The following is a 16,009-nucleotide window of genomic DNA, read 5'->3' as shown; positions in this document are numbered from 1 at the left end:
CACTAGCCACTGTTGGAAATGAACTATATAATCTGGCAGGGGCAGGGAAGAGGAAAGGGGAAAAACTGGGAGATAATGGGGGAGCAGATAATCCTGTTTAAAAGGCAATGTATTCATTAACTGATTTATCTGATTGTAACCCCTCTGTAAATCACCCTAACAGTAAAAATTTTTAAATTTCAAAAAAAAGAGATGAAAAGAGGGCCAGGAGTTTGGCCTAGTGGTAGAGTGCTTCCCTAGCATGTACAAAGACCCAGGTTCAATTCCTCGGTACCACATACATGAAAAAAGGTGGAAGTGGTGCTGAGGCTCAAGTGGTAGAGCTATAGCCTTGAGAAAGTCCAAGGACAGCGCTCAGGCCCTGAACTCAAGTCGAGGACTGGCAAAGAAAAAAAAAGAGATGAAAAGAAATGAACAAATGTATATATAACGGCACAAAAAAAAACTGATCAGTACCTGTGACATTGTCAAGGCGGCAATGTTACAACAAACATTGTTTCAACAAAATCCAACTTTGTTCAATGTGTTTCAAAATAAATAATTGCCACGGAAAGAACATCCAATTAATTGGCGGTGGTGCTGTGGATTAAGTTGTGGAAGCGAGTATTGAGCAGGTAACACAAGGAACAGGGAAAGGAGCTGAGTGAGTTCCAGCCTTGGTACTATTTCCTCTCTATATTAAATAGGCTTTACTAGGAGCCTATGTCTTGGAACAGTAGTTCTAGCTACACAAGAAGCTAAAATCTGAGGATCAGAGTTCCAAGACAGTCTGTCAGGAATTCCAGACAATGTTATAAAAATTAACCACCATAAAAAAGCTGGAGAAAAGCCAGGCATGATGGCTCACACATGTAATCCTAGCTAAACGGGAGGCCGAGATCTGAGCAAGGTTCAAAGCCAGGTGGGCAAAAAAGTACCAGAGACTCTTACTTCAATTAACCTCTAGGAAATGGGAATGGCTTGGCTCAAGGGTAGGGTGGTAACCTTGACCGGAAGACCTCATGGACAACACCCATGCCTAGGGATAGGGTGGTAGCCTTGAGATAAAGAGCTCAGGGACAGGGCCCAGGCCACTTCAAGGCCCATGACCTACCAAAAAAAAAAAGTTTGAAATGAAGCCTGGCACAGTGAATCCTAGTTACTCAGGAGGCTGAGTTCTGAGGATTGAGGTTCAAAGCCAGCACAGGCACTAAAGACCATGAGACTCTTATCTCCAATTAAACACCAGAAAACTGGAAATGATACCGTGGTTCCAGGGGTAGGGTGGTGGCCTTGAGTTCAAGAGCTCAGGGACAGCGTCCAGGCCCAGAGATCAAACCCCACAACCGAAAAAAAAAAAGAAAAAAAAAGGAAAAGAAAAGCTGGAAATGTACCTGTGCCTCCAGTGGTAGACCACTAAAGTTAAGCAAAAATGCTCAGTGCTATTGCCACCCTTTGAGTCTAAGCCTTACTATAGAAGCATATACACAACCAAATAAAAAGCAGTACGTCTCAACTATATTGGATTACTAAGATGAAATAAGAAAATACAGTAGATAAAGCAGAATTTTTGAAAGCATTAAAAGTCTCAGAACATACTATTCAATAGCTTAAATGAGATATTTTACATAAAACACAAAAAGAAAAACTATTCATATTTATCTTCCAAAATATTTCCCCTCATCTATATACCCTCTGTACAACATTTTTATAAGAAAAATTATATGTATTCCTTCTACTTATATAAATGCCTGAGTAGTTTCTGAACAAAGAGTACTAAATTGTATGATCCTTTCATACAAATTGAGGTTAAATTGTGTTGACTTATTTCAGGAAAAAAAAAAACCCTGATCACATGAACCTCTTTTTTTCCATATGCACATCTTTCCTGTGCTCTATTATTGTGTAGTTTCTCTGTTTGCCTCACTTTGCATATAGACAAGGGCCTCAGAATCCCATAGTAGTTCTCAATGAGGAGAAGGAAGCTTCAGGAACTGACACCCTTGTTTCACTTACAGGAGAGATAAAACAGCCTCCCTCCATGCTCCTGACATATGAAAGAACCAGACACTGGGTACTTGAATGGCCAAAGGAGCCAGGGATACAAATTTGAGCCAAAGAATTGTGTTTAAAGTGAGAAACATTTATCGGCACATTGTATAAATGAGAGAATCCATGTCTTCTGTTAGATAGTAAAAGACAAATAATTACACTTGGACATGGTTAATTAAACAGTACTCTAAACATTCTCACAGTGAGAACAAAAGAGGATATTCTTAGAAGAGGATCACAATGGCTCGATAATGATATCCAGCTGATTATGTAAAATTATGTTTATCATACTGAACTGCGAAAATGGAAGCCAGAGGGTTTTTAGAACTACCAGAGGAGGTTTTGTTTTTTAATTGAGTATTTGTCCTGTATTTTGTTGTTCTTTTTTGTTTCTTTTTGTTTTCTGTTGGTCCTGCTTTCCTTGAGCTTTACAGCTCAAGGCTACCACCCCACCTCTGGAGCCAGAGCACCACTTCCAGTTTTATAGTGGTTAACTGGAGATAAGAGTCTCCTGGGTTTTCATGTGTGGCCATTAGGGGCAACGGGCAAGGCAATGGTCTAAACACAGTCCTCACCACACACCGGGACCACTGGGCAATGGAGAGGGCCATTGGAAAACTGACTGCCCCTCTGGGCTTAGATTACAGCAAGTAAGGAGGAAGGAAGGAAAAAATGAGAAAAGGAGGAAAGGAAGCAAAGAAGGAATGGAGGGAGGGAGCCAGGGAGGCAGGGAGGACAAAAAGAAGGAACAAATCTAGTGCATGTGTTTGGATGTTGTTATAAAGTTGGGCTGCCTGTAGGACTTGGATTCTACGCTGAAATGGAAGTGGAAATGCCTAGAGAGATTAACTTACAGGGTATGAAACCTTCTGTGCTCATTTGCAAAGGTAACTGGGCCACGTTGCTTATCCAAATAATCCTGTCACATTGCATCCATTCTGTTTGAACTCAATCTCTTGGTGAGACTCAGTCAAATTTGGATGGGGGTGGATCAGAAATTCCATCAAAAGCTGATCTCTGGTGGGTAGCCCGCCTGTCTTGAGGGTGGGATCAGCTTCTCAAAAGGCCAAATGCTGGTATCTCTTTGGTAGCCCGCCTGTCTTGAGGGTGGAATCAGATAATCAAAAGGCCAAAGGGGACAGGGAAATGCAGAGTCCTGGAGCCTACAGTCAGTCACTCAGAAGCCCTGCACTCTGGAAATCTTCTGGCCCTCTTCTGATCCAGTTCTGATCCCTCAAGATGAGCCTGGCATCCATGCCCGTGAGCGTGAGATCCACAGCCTCGCTTCAGCACCTTGCCCTGCAAGGCCAACTGAGCAACCGCTTCTTGGACTTCTTACTGCCCGATGACGTGCCAGGTCAGCTCTACCCCTCACTCTTTATGGAGGTATGTTCTAGGGGACACACAGAGGTGCTGAAGGCAGTCCTGCAGGCCTGGCCCTTCCCCTGTCTACCTCTAGGGGACCTGGAGGAAACTCCAAAGCTAGAAGCCTTCCAAGCTGTCCTGGAGGGGCTGGATCTGTTGCTTGCCTAGCACGAGCGCCCCAGTCCGTGGAAACTGCAAGTTCTCGATCTGAGGAAGGAGCACCCAAACATCTGGGTCGAGGGGCCAGGCACCCCCATGGCTCAGATCTCTTACCCTGACTCCTGCTCTTCAAGGATGAGTGAAGAGCAGCAGCCCTTGAGGATCGCCGTGGAGCACGTCATCATCAAACATGGTGCCAACGACCCTTTGGAAGCACACCTGCTCCAGTGGGTCACCAAGAGGAAAGGCCGAGTCCACTTGTGCTCCAGGAAGCTGCAGATTCACTCAGGCTCTATCTACAGAATCCAGAAGGCTCTGCTGGCAGTGGGGCTTGATTGCATCCAGGAGCTGAACGTGGATACGTTCTGGCCTCGAGAAACCATGAAGGCATTTGCTCCTTACCTGAGCCGGGTGAAGAACCTCCACGTGCTCAGCTTCTCCAAGATGAGTGTCAATTTCTACACTCGCAGGCACACGGATGCCTGGTATTCCTCCAAATACGCAGTCCACCTGGGGCAGCTGCAGCATCTGCAGGAGCTTCGTGTGCACCACGTCTTCTTCCTTTACGGAAGGCTGCCTGCCATCCTCAGGAGCCAGCCACCTTTGCAGATCCTGTCTCTGAGTTTCTGTCCACTGAAAGAAGCCGATGTGGAGTTTCTGTCTCGGTGTCCCTGCACCAGGCAACTCAGGCACCTGCGTCTGAGGAGTATGTTCATGATCTGCTTCGGGCCCCAGACCCTGCAATCACTGCTGCAGCATGTGGCCGGCACCCGGGAGACCCTTGCCCTGGAGGACTGTTCCATCACTGATGCCCAGCTCTTGCCCATGCTACCTGCCTTGAGCGAGTGCTCCAAGCTCACCTCCTTCAGCTTCTATGGAAACCACATCTCCATTGCTGCCCTTCTTAGTCTGCTGAGCCTCACGGCTAGGCTGGGCCATTTAAGCCAAGGCCTCTATCCTGCACCTCTAGAGAGCTACCAGCGTCCAGATCGGTGTCTGGTGAACACTGACCCTCAGAAGTTTGCCCAGGTTAAGGATCTGTTGCTGTCAACACTGACAACCCTACAGCCAAGCCAGAAAATCCAGATCTGCACTTACTTCTGTCTTTGCACAAAGATGTGCAAACTGATTAGCTGGGAGCCCCAGGGCGACTGGTTAGTCACAGAGGAGCTTCTTCCTGGCTTTTCTGCTCTGCCATGTTAGCCATGCCTTGTCTCTCCCGGGCTCCCTTCTGAGCACTCCCATATGAAAGCCAGGGGCCCAATCAACAAAGTTCCGGTGTTGGTGTATGACACAGTGTTTGCTCCTGACCTTTCCAGTGGAATAATAGCTCTGGAGCCTAAGGAGTTACTGAGTGCGTTTGGGGTTCTTTCCTCCTGTGCACACACCATCAGGAAACTGAACTGAGTTGAGCATGGACAGAACTGGATCACCATCTTATTTTTCTAAATGTAACCACTCGCCAAGTTGTGTGCAAATCCCTTACTATCTGTAATTTGTGGTATCTCAAATAAAGTCAATGGAAATGAAAGAAAAAAAGTCTCCTGGTCTTTAGTGCCCGGGCTGGCTTTGAACCTCAATCCTCAGCCTCCTGAGTATCACCATGCCCGGCTTCCTTTTTTCTTTGGTTTATTCCCTTTTGTCACTTTTTTCTTTCTGTACCCATTGTCTTGGATATGTTTATCTGATTTGGGGAGGGGCAGGAGAAGCACAGAAATGGTGAGATAAAGGGTAAGCCAATTTAGCAGTGACACGGACTAGACACTATGTTGGAAATGAACGATATAACTTCAAGTGGGGAGAAGGCAAACCCGGGGGAGAATGAGGGAGGCGGTAACACTGTTCAAAAGGAAATGTACTCGTTACCTGACTTAAGTAACTGTTACCCCTATGTATATCATCTTTACAATAAAAGCCTTTTAAGTCAGACAGAAGTCTGCCTTCCTCTGTGTATTCCATTTCTTTAGTATTTGCTTCTAATGGGCAGAGACTACTTTTCAAAGTATCAGGGCTATGCAAAAAAGAGACCTGTATCTCTAGGAGTTGACATCTATGAGTATGAGAATGCACTACTAGTGGTATACTAGGGGCTCATGCCTGTAATCATAGCTACTCAGGAGGATCACAGTTCAAAGCCATCCCAGGTAAGAAAGTCTGTGACAAGACTCTTTTTTTTAAATATTTTTGTTGTTTTTTTATTTTTTTTATTTTTTATTGTAATTAGTAAAGGGTTACATGATATTTGCCGGATAGAAGGCGCATTACTTCACATACATTGATACCCTTTCACATATCTTGGTACCCATTTCCCTCCCCCACCCACCCCCCACCCTGTGACAAGACTCTTATGTACAGTTAAGCCACGAGTCAGAAATGGTACTATGGCTCAAGTAATACAGCACAGCCTTGATCAAAAAAGCTCAAGCCACAGAATCCAGAAAAAAAATAAAGTAGAAAAGAATTGCTGGGGGGGAAAAACCAAGACGGGTGAGGGGGTTGGAGAGGAGGGTAATGGGTACCCAGACATGTGAAAGGGTATCAATGTATGTGAATTAATGCACCTTCTATCTGGCAAATATTATGTAAACTTTTTATTAATTACAATAAAAAATTTTTTTAAAAAAAGTATTGCTGGGTGGGGCCTGGAGTTGGCCTAGTGTTAGAGTGCTTGCCTACCATGCACGAAGACCTGGGTTCGCTTCCTCGGTACCACATATGTAGAAAAGACAGAACTGGTGCTGTGGCTCAAGTGGTAGAGCTCTATCCTTGAAAAAGCTCAGGCCCTGACTTCAAGCCCCAGGACTGGCCAAAAAAAAAAAAGTCCTTGTGAGATTCTTATCTCCAATCAGCCATTCCAAAACTACAAGTAGACTGGAATGTGGCTTAGTGGTACAGTGCTTGCCACACTTGCATGAAACCCTGAGTTGGATTCCTCAGTACCATATAAACAGAAATAGCCAAAAGGGGTGCTGTGGCTCAAGTGATAGAGTGCTAACTTTAAGCAAAAGAAGCCCATGGATGGTGCCCAGACCCTGAGTTCAAGCAAAGAACTGGCAAAAAAAAAAAAAGGATTGCTGGGAAAAGATCTTCCTTTTCAAGCCATATATCAAAGTCCTCATATCCAATATACGCAAAGAGCTTAAGAAATCAACCCCTACCAAACATTATAAAGCAATCATTTAATGGGCAAGGGAGCTAAGTAGAGATTTCTCAGAAGAGGTGAGAATGCCAAAGGTACACTTGATGAAATGCTCATCAACCCTGGCCATAAAGGAAACGCAAATTAAAACAACTCTGAAATTCCATCTCACCCCTGTCAGATTGTCCAACATTGTGAATTTGAACTGCAAATATTGGTGGAAATCTTGGGGGGAAAGTAACTCTACTACATATTGGTGGGAATGTAAAGGAGTACAACCTCTCTGAACAGCAGTATGGAGGTTCCTCAAAAAAACTAAAAACAGACCGTTTTTATTGTTTCGTTATTCATAATAGGCAAGATATAGAGCAACTCAGATGCCCCACAATAGATGAGTGGATCCAAACTATGTGGTACCTATACACAATGGAATTTTACACAGCCATTAGGAAGAATAAAGTAATATCATCTGCAAGGAAATAGAACGAGAACAAATCATGTTAGGTGAGCTAAGCCAAACTCAGAGACACAAATCGTGCATATTCTTTTGGATGTACAAAAATGAGATCTAAAATGCATTGGGATATAAATTAGAAAGGATTCTAGATAATCACAAACATTGAGAACAAAAGAGGGCACCATTAGGAGAGAAACAAAAATGCAAAGCCCATGTGCCTCTTTTTATTCATATAAAATTCAGAAATGAACTCCAAAAGGTGGAGGGAAGAAACATCCTTTTTCCCCCTTTCTTTTGTTTAGTTTTTAATTTTTGATGATCTGTCTTCTTTACCTTATGTATGGTGTATTCAAGTATACCTCTTCAGAAGGGTTTGGGAGGTGTACAGAACTCAAGGGTAAAATGACAAAAACAGAGCAGTGGAGCCCACTGGACACCAACGAAAGTGAGCTACATAACTTGTGGATAGAGACAAGAGGGACTGGGAGAGCATGAGGGAACGGAAGATACTGTATAAATGGAAATATACTTATTACCTGACTTGTGTAATTGCAATACCTCTGTATACCACCACTACAATAAGAATAAAGTAAATTAAGTTTTAAAATGAAATAAAAAAGAATGCAAAACCTAATAGGTTTTCCAAGAACCAGTTCCTAAGTGAACAAGAGAAATATAAAGAGGGATCCAAGTCCAACATGGCTAGAACAACCCAGAATAAGGATTTCAGGGGCAAGAAACTAGAAAGCAAGTGCCTTAGATGACATCATCCTCTACAAGGTATCATCAACACTACTCTTCAACTAGGTAAAAGCTCTTTCATTCTGCTTCTACTATTTGAAAATTCAAATGGCTCAACTAAACGGTTTCAGAACAATGAAGTTTTCAATCTCAAAGTCCCTTTCCTTATCCCTCAAACATGTGAACTATATATGCAATATGGAATTATCATATAATATAGAAAGCAAAATAAGCAAATTAAAAATAACTATTAATGAACATTGGTGAGAAACACTGAGGTGATGTCCTCAATATAAGAACGTAGACGAAAGGGGATTTCCTGTCTGTCTTGCAGGACCTCAAGTCACCAAAGATCAAGCATTAAAGAGCTACTAGAGCTCTCCTGCCATTCTCTACCCAAACCCAGCTTCTGGTTCAGATTCTGATCTTGTGATTGGCTACTCCAGGCCTTTCAACTGCCTGAGTAATGACATCATTCTCCCACTGAACCTATCACTACTTGGTAGAATCTTGGGGTTTCCATGGCATCGTCCAGGCGTATATTTGGATCATCGCTAGTGACCAGTGTCCAGTGAGCTCCGTACTGGACACACTCTTGCTCTTTAGCTTCAGCTACGCACACATCCTCTAGTGTCATTCTTCATCCCTTGTTTCTCCAGTTGATATTACCCATTGTCTCAGTATGTCAGGTAAGAAGAAAAAGGGATTTAGAGTTTTCATTAGACTCCCCTGCTCCCTAAATTTAATAGTAGAATCAAAACAGCTTCAAGTATTGAATTAGATATGTTGGGCTGTGATGTTTACTAGGTATATATGACTTAGCCACATGATTTTCTTTGTGACAAAAATCTGTTGCTTTGTCTGCAACATGAAGAAAATGAATTGTTTATCTTGTGATAGCTTTGTTTTCCAGCACTGTATTTTTTTTTTTTGCCCGTCTTGGGCTTGAGCTCAGGGCTTGAGCACTGTCCTTGGACTTTCTCAAGGCTAGCAGTCTACCACTTGAGCCTCAGCACCACTTCCAGATTTTTGCTATGTATGTGGGGTACCGAGGAATTGAACCCAGGTCTTCATGCATGCTAGGCAAGCACTCTACCACTAGGCCAAACTCCCGGCCCTCCAGCACTGTATTTTTAATGACATTTATGAATGGAGAATGAAGCTACAGATTTCTTCAGAGAGTCAATTTTAAACAAACTAATGGAGAAGGAAACCTAGTCGTGTTGAAATCCCTATACCAAGATACTTCATTTGTAACAGTATCCTCTAAAAATTAGTTCCACTTTGGTATTTCAAATGTAGTAAAAATTTTTTAATTAGAGAATTTATTAACATTGATTTTTACATCATATTTTAAATGACAAGTTTAACCAACAAGTGTTCAAGGAGGGAATCTCTATTTACAATCACTGGGACTTAGTATTTAGAACTTAATCAAAACTAGGCTAAGGGATTGTATGTCATAGAAATATATTAATTTATGAAATAAAACATTATGTCTCTAGAGTCATAGGCTTTGATGTCTATATAGTTACGTTTATATGAAATGTAGTAACTTTAAAGCATAGTGTGTGTTTCCACATTTCTGCTCAGACAAGGTAAAGAGAAAAACAGGGAGAGAGAGGGGATGACGGGACTAGAACGAGGCAGATGATCTAGAAGGAAAGGTTGACCAGGAACTAGAGGTGAAGAAAAGATGAAGAAGATGATGAGAAATAAGACAGAGCCAAAGACATGAAGAGCATGGAGACATTCTCAAGAAAACAGCGGTGGTTTCAATAGAATGTTGAAGAGGATCAAACATTTTTAAATCCACACACAGAAAACCGACGGCAATCTGACCAGAGCCAGGCAAAATGAAGTTAGTGTTAGCCACATTGATGGACCAAAAGCCAACTAAGGTTAAAACAGAGAATCATTAAAAGCAGTTTCTGAGATGTCACTTTTAGCTGGTTCCTGCTTTAGGTTTGTTATGTGTTTTTTTTTTTTTCTAGTTGACTCTGAATACAGATGATGCTTTGAACGAGCCTTTTGTCAACCTGACTAACTTAGGGCCGGCACAGGTGCCAGCCACTCCTTTAGCTTTCTTTGTTTTAGCTAGGTTTTTTTTTGAAGATATGAAATTTTAGTTCAGGCAAACCTTGAACCATGATTCTTCACCTAGGAAGGACTCTCTTGTACCTTGGGCCACAGTCATGATCTACTAACAGAGGGCTTATTTTATTGAGATGAGGTGTTCAGTAACCAGCCTAGATGGATCTCAAACCACTGTCCAGCAGACTGTTTCCCAAATAGGATTAGAGAAGGGAGCTACTGAGCCTTAACAGTTTCCAATGTAAACATTTTAGATATGTATTCCAAATTATTTTTAAGGAATATTTCTTGAGAGGGATTACACAGAAGGTTCTGTAATATATTTCAACATTACTTTTCATTCTTATATTTAGACTTCATGGAACAGTGTGTGTGTGTGTGTGTGTGTGTGTGTGTGTGTGTGTGTGTGTGTGTGTGTGTGTATGTGTGTGTGTGTGTGTGTGTGTGTTTGTATGAATACCAAGATTTAAACTCCAAGCTTGACACTGTCTCTGAGGTTTTTAGCTTATAGTAGAGCTCTACAACTCATCAGGTCTCCAATTTCAGGTTTTGATATTTAACTGTTAATAAGAGTCCTACAGACTTTATGGGAAGGACTGGCTTGAAATAATAATTTTCAAACCTCAAGCTCTAGTAGTTAGGATTACAGCCTTGAGTCATGAGAGCTGAACATGCATTTTTTAATAAAGTATTCTAATTTGTATCAGAAGCAGGTTTCAACTAAAAGCTGTAAATAATGATGATAATGATAGAATTCTAAGTGTTTATTTTACATTTGTATCAATATTTTTCTCAGATTGGTTTTCAAACGTTTATATACATATATTTTATTGTAATTAATATAAGGGTTACATGATATTTGCCAGATAGATGGTGCATTAATTCCCATTTCAAACGGTTTTTAAAGATTTTTTGATGCTGCTATTTACACTAAATTGATTTAAATACCTAGCTAGAACAATTAATATCTTTACATTGACGTACGATATTTAGAGAAATCATTTTGGTTTGTCTTTCTTTGTTCTGATTTTTTCTTTTCTACATTTGTGCTATATTGTCCAATCTGGTATTAATGTCCTGACAAAAGTGATTGTCTGGGACTAGGAGTTTGGCCTACTGGTAGAGTGTTTGCCTTGCATGCACGAAAAAGCCAGGTTCGATCCTTTGGTACCATATACATTGGAAAAAACAAAAAAACAAACCCAGAAGTGGTCCTGAGGCTCAAGTGGTAGAGCTCTAACCTTGAGAAAGTCCAAGGACAGTGCCGAGGCCTTGAGCTCAAGCCCAGGACAGGCAAAAAAAAAAAGTGATTGTCTAACCACACTATCCCATGTGCTAGGGATACTAGGGCTCCTGCACATTCAAAAATATTGATCTATGTCAATTATGACCATGTATATGGCATGAGGGATGATGTAAAAAAAAAAAACAAGTTACCTAACTTCCAGGATATAGGGTCAGAAGACAATGATTAATCATTGTCAAAAAGCAACTGGAAATTGAATTGAGAGTGCCATTTATACTACCAAAATTATGAGATACTTAGAATAATTACAAAAGATAGGTATAAGATGTACATGCTGAAAATTACCAAGCTTTGGTGAGAAAAATCAAAGGAGCAGTCGAATAAATGAAGAGTTATCCATGTTCATGAAGAGGAAGATTCACTATTGTCAATCCAGGCAGAAGAGTGAGAGGTGAGCGATACAAGAACAGATTGGAGTGGTATGCCTTTAAGTGGAGAAAGAAAGTTTTCGCTAAGGAAATTCAACAGCTTCCACAAGCTGAGAAAGACCAGAAAATAGAAATTCTGAGCCTCTGAGCTCTGAAAACTTTCACCTTGTAAACATGATACAACAGTTACATAGCACATATTAGGCCCTATTGTCCAAAATAGTCCTTTCCAGAATTTTATCTTGAAAGTATAATTTCAAACATTTCACATGCAGAAGTATAAGAATAAAATCTGTATTTAAAAAGGCATGGGGGCTGGGAGTTTGGCCTAGTGGTAGAGTGCTTGCCTAGCATGCATGAAGATGCAGGATCAATTCCTTGGTATCACACACACATAGAAAAAAGCTAGAAGTGGTGCTGAGGCTCTACTAGTAGAGCTCTGGCCTTGAGAAAGTCCAAGGACAGTGCTCAGGCCCTGAGCTCAAGAACAGAACTAGCAAAAACAAAGCATGACTGCTTGAATATTTACATTTAATGCATTTTTCTGTTTCCACACACATTACACCTATACCAAATTCAGTTCAACTCCCAGAATACAAAACACACACACACACACACACACACACACACACACACAGACGCATACATATAATTGAAAACCACTTTCTAATTTTGTGATGGTTTTTGTCTGAAATAGATGAGAAAATGTTTGTTTTCACAACATTGCATATGTAATAAGATCACTTTATTTATTGGTAAGTATACTATAATGAATATTTGACATACATCCAAATTAGCTTTAATGTCTTTCTATTTTGTTCCATATCAGTCATGTATAATATGTCACTTACATTCATTATTCAATATTATTACTGATATCATTGTTTTCAGCATGTATAATATATCATTGATGAGTGACTTGAAGTTCAGAACGTCTCAGTCTTCCTTTCCTTTTTTTGTGTGGGTCATGGGTTTTGACAAGGGCCTGGGAGAATCCCTCAGCTCTTCAGCTCAGAGCTAGCATCCTACCCTAGAGCCAAGTCCCAGTTCCCGTTTTCTGGAGCTTAATTGGAAATAAGAGTCTCAGGTCTTTTTGTGCTCCAGCTGATTTTGAACCTTAATCCTCAGATCTCAGCCTCCTGAGTAGCTAGGATTACAGGAGTGAGCCGCCCAACCCAGCAGAGGGTTTCAGGTTTCCTACAAAAAGTATATTGGGAACTCTGAGGTAGTCATTGTAGACTTTACTTATCTTCTGGTCTGTGTTTTAAGTAAGCACTAAAAATGGCCAGAGATTTCTATAAGATTACACAATACCAAGAAAAATGCAAACTATTTTCTCAAGAACAACATCCACTGGCTTATAGGAAGTTCAAGTTCTCCTGATTTCTGGGCATTCTTCACCTGCTCACCCTTTGGAACACGGTGCTCATAGTAATTCAAAAGAAGTACTTGAGCCAATCAGGCTGGCCTCTGTCCCTAGGTTTCCCGCTCTTGAAAGGGTGATCTAACAAGTACACTGAGGATACCTGAGATTCAAAAGGCTCACATGCTAGGACACAGTTAGGAGTGACTCAGGGAAAGTCAGGACAAGAAGGAGAAGCCTGCTTCTGCCTAGGAAACAGCACAGGAACCACTTGGTGTCTCCTGCTGAACCTCTTTGGAAAGTTCATCAGAAGAATGTGGGTGGCTATTGGAATGAGTGCATTCCCAGTCAGTCACAGCCAGCTTCCAATATGCTGTTCCTCCAAAACAGTGAGAGTTGGGCAACCTTATCCATTTTTTAACCACCCCTTGCTTCTTGCAGACAATTTCCAGCATCCATCTTTACTTGGAGCTGCAAACTCACTACAGCTTCCTCTTTCTGTGGAGAACGATGCCACTTCTCTAACAGGCAACAGCTGCAACATCTCCACAGTCTCCACCCCAGCCTTCACTTCAGCATGGCCACTGCCATCGCCCTCTGGCACCTCTTTGCAGCCACTCATGGGTCTTTGTCAACATTCCAGCACACCCATGCTGTCAGGGGTTACTGGCCAGAACCACATCTCCACTGCAGCCTCCTCCTGTGCCAGTGCTTTTGAATGGGAGTACACAGGACACAATAAAAAGTCCTCTGCACTGGGAGACTTCACAGTGACTCTCATTGACCAGGGCACAGCAGTCCCTTCAATGACTATGACATCTCGATATGCGGATGCAAATGCCATAGTCCCTCTGTATCCATCGCTGTCTGCCAGCCTGGTTCAGGGGACGTTATCTCATATTCCACATCAAGACAGTAGTAGCTTGTTACTTCCCTGCCAACGAGACAACCAAATTTACTACTATAATCAAAGCACAGTGGGCCCTCTGTTATCTGGAGAACCTGGTCGCTGCTTGCAATCATATGGCTCTGTGTCCTATACAGGGAGCAGGGTCTTTGCTCCTCAGCCAGAAATCGTGATGATGCGCCAAGAGGTTGAGCCCACAAATGTCCTACCACCAGTCTCCACTTCTGGAGTCTACTACTCTGTGTCTGCTCAACACCACCCAGAAACCAATGTTCAAGGTAAGCACAGACAACAGAAAGGAACAGGATTAGCAGCACAAAAAGGAGGGGCTGACCTGCATCTGAATAGAGTCTCCACTACTCCACAAATGTAGTCTAAATCCTGAGTCTCACCCACCACACCCACAAGGTGACCTCCAATTTCTGCCATGAGGCAGAGGGCCAAGGGTATGGCTCCAGTGGTGGAGCACTGACTGCTTCAAACCTCAGTGCTGCCACTAATTGCACTGGATAATTAAGTAAATACATAAGTGAGGAAATATGGCTGTGCTGCTCTTAGATGCCACCCAAAGCACACTCAGTGAGGCCATGGTCTACATTGTCCTCACAATCCATTGTCCCTAATTAATGGTCTTCTTGATGGAGGTCTTTGCTTTCATTGGAAAAGATGTCAAACAATAGTTTTGATAATAGCAGATAAACTTGCTTTACTGTGTGCAGAGAACCTGCCCAAAGGAAGCAGTTGAGAATATATATTTTGCATATTTCATGGGCAGGAATTCCACCCTGGAGCTGAGCACCACTGGATCATGCCTGTGGCCTAGCTACTCAGGAGCCTGAGAGCTGAGGAGCAAATTTCAAAGTCAGCCTGACAATTGTTATCACCATCTCGTTGTCAGTTCCCAAATGCAGACAATAGATGCCTAAAAGAAGCAAGAATACATCAGGCCTAAGAAAAAGTCAAGCAGCAAAAGAAAAAAGGCTGAGTTCAAGTCCCAGAAGCATCCAGTGCATGATCACATTCTCTAGCTCTCTATTCTCCCCCTCTCTCCCTCACACACACATGCACATGCACACACACTCAACTCTCAGAAATGCACTCAAAACATGCTAAACCTGTCCTCCCCTCCCTGACCGCCCCACATTTGCCATTCTCTCAGATCAGGGTGAGAATCAACACCTATTTTACTTACAGGACACTGGCAATAATCGACTAAACTATATAAATAGATGACACTTTATAAAGCTGGTTTTTTTGTTGTTTGAACCCAGAGTCAAGAACACAGTAAGGAACTACTTTACTTCTGACCCATACATGATGTCCAAATCATTTCCTACTTTTAAAACTTCTTTCATTTTTATTTCACTGACAACAATTCTATAGAGGAAAAGGGAAAAGAAATAAAGACAATGAATTAGCACAAGTTTTACATAGAGTAGCTATCACAATCTTCAAACTCACAGTCCTGTCCATGGTGCTTAAAACCAGCTCCTAGAAACACCTTGCTCAGTGACGAAAATGCCCTTAAATCATTGGTGCATAAATGGAGCATCTTACTTACCAGGGACTGATTTCTGCTGTGATTTCTTTACATCAGTAGAAACTTCCCTGGCAATGCATACACTTTTCTAGAATCATATCTTTCTAGAATCATAAATTTTGCCGGCCACAAACTGCAGACAATCCAAGTCCTACAAGCATAAATGTTGAAGTCCTTGAGAGAAACATGTGTCACCTGACTTTGGAGACATTCCAATATCAATCCAGTAGTAAACATTCCTAGTACTTTGGTCTTGGCTCCAGCAAATCCAGACACAGAGAATAAGCATTAGGATGAAATTGAAAGCAAGCTTTGAAAGCCTCTGGTTGCCTTTGAGAAACTAATAGAAAGTCAGGATGCTCCACCTGACATTTAGCAGCTGCAGGTCGACATTAACCTTAGGGCCAAGAGAGAAGTCTACATGGAACAAGGCCAATTTGGATACTCTGAGTCTTGAGACAAATGGAATGGAATGTGACAGTGGGTAGCTAACAGATATCACTGTGCTGGTCAAGACATTCATTTTAACCAGATTTTCA

General features: G+C 41.9%; 1 protein-coding gene across 1 annotated transcript; it reads left to right on the top strand.

Moving 5' to 3' along the window:
• Positions 1-3,651: 3,651 nt before the first annotated feature.
• On the top strand, positions 3,652-4,758 carry LOC150060557 (PRAME family member 8-like). Its single transcript, XM_090337557.1, has one exon. It carries the CDS (start codon positions 3,652-3,654, stop codon positions 4,756-4,758), a length of 1,107 nt encoding a protein of 368 aa, XP_090193683.1.
• The last annotated feature ends 11,251 nt before the right edge of the window (positions 4,759-16,009 follow it).

The sequence above is a fragment of the Megascapheus bottae genome, chromosome 7 (genome assembly GCF_031878675.1).
Source record: "Megascapheus bottae isolate mThoBot1 chromosome 7, mThoBot2.hap1, whole genome shotgun sequence".
NCBI lineage: Eukaryota > Metazoa > Chordata > Mammalia > Rodentia > Geomyidae > Megascapheus > Megascapheus bottae.
The sequence above is the reverse complement of the archived record's forward strand: the minus strand, read 5'-3'. Positions and strand labels throughout refer to the sequence as shown.

What these genes read in the sequence shown, in the direction of transcription:
- LOC150060557 (XM_090337557.1), top strand. Translation starts at nt 3,652, where the DNA reads ATGGCTCAGATCTCTTACCCTGACTCCTGCTCTTCAAGGATGAGTGAA.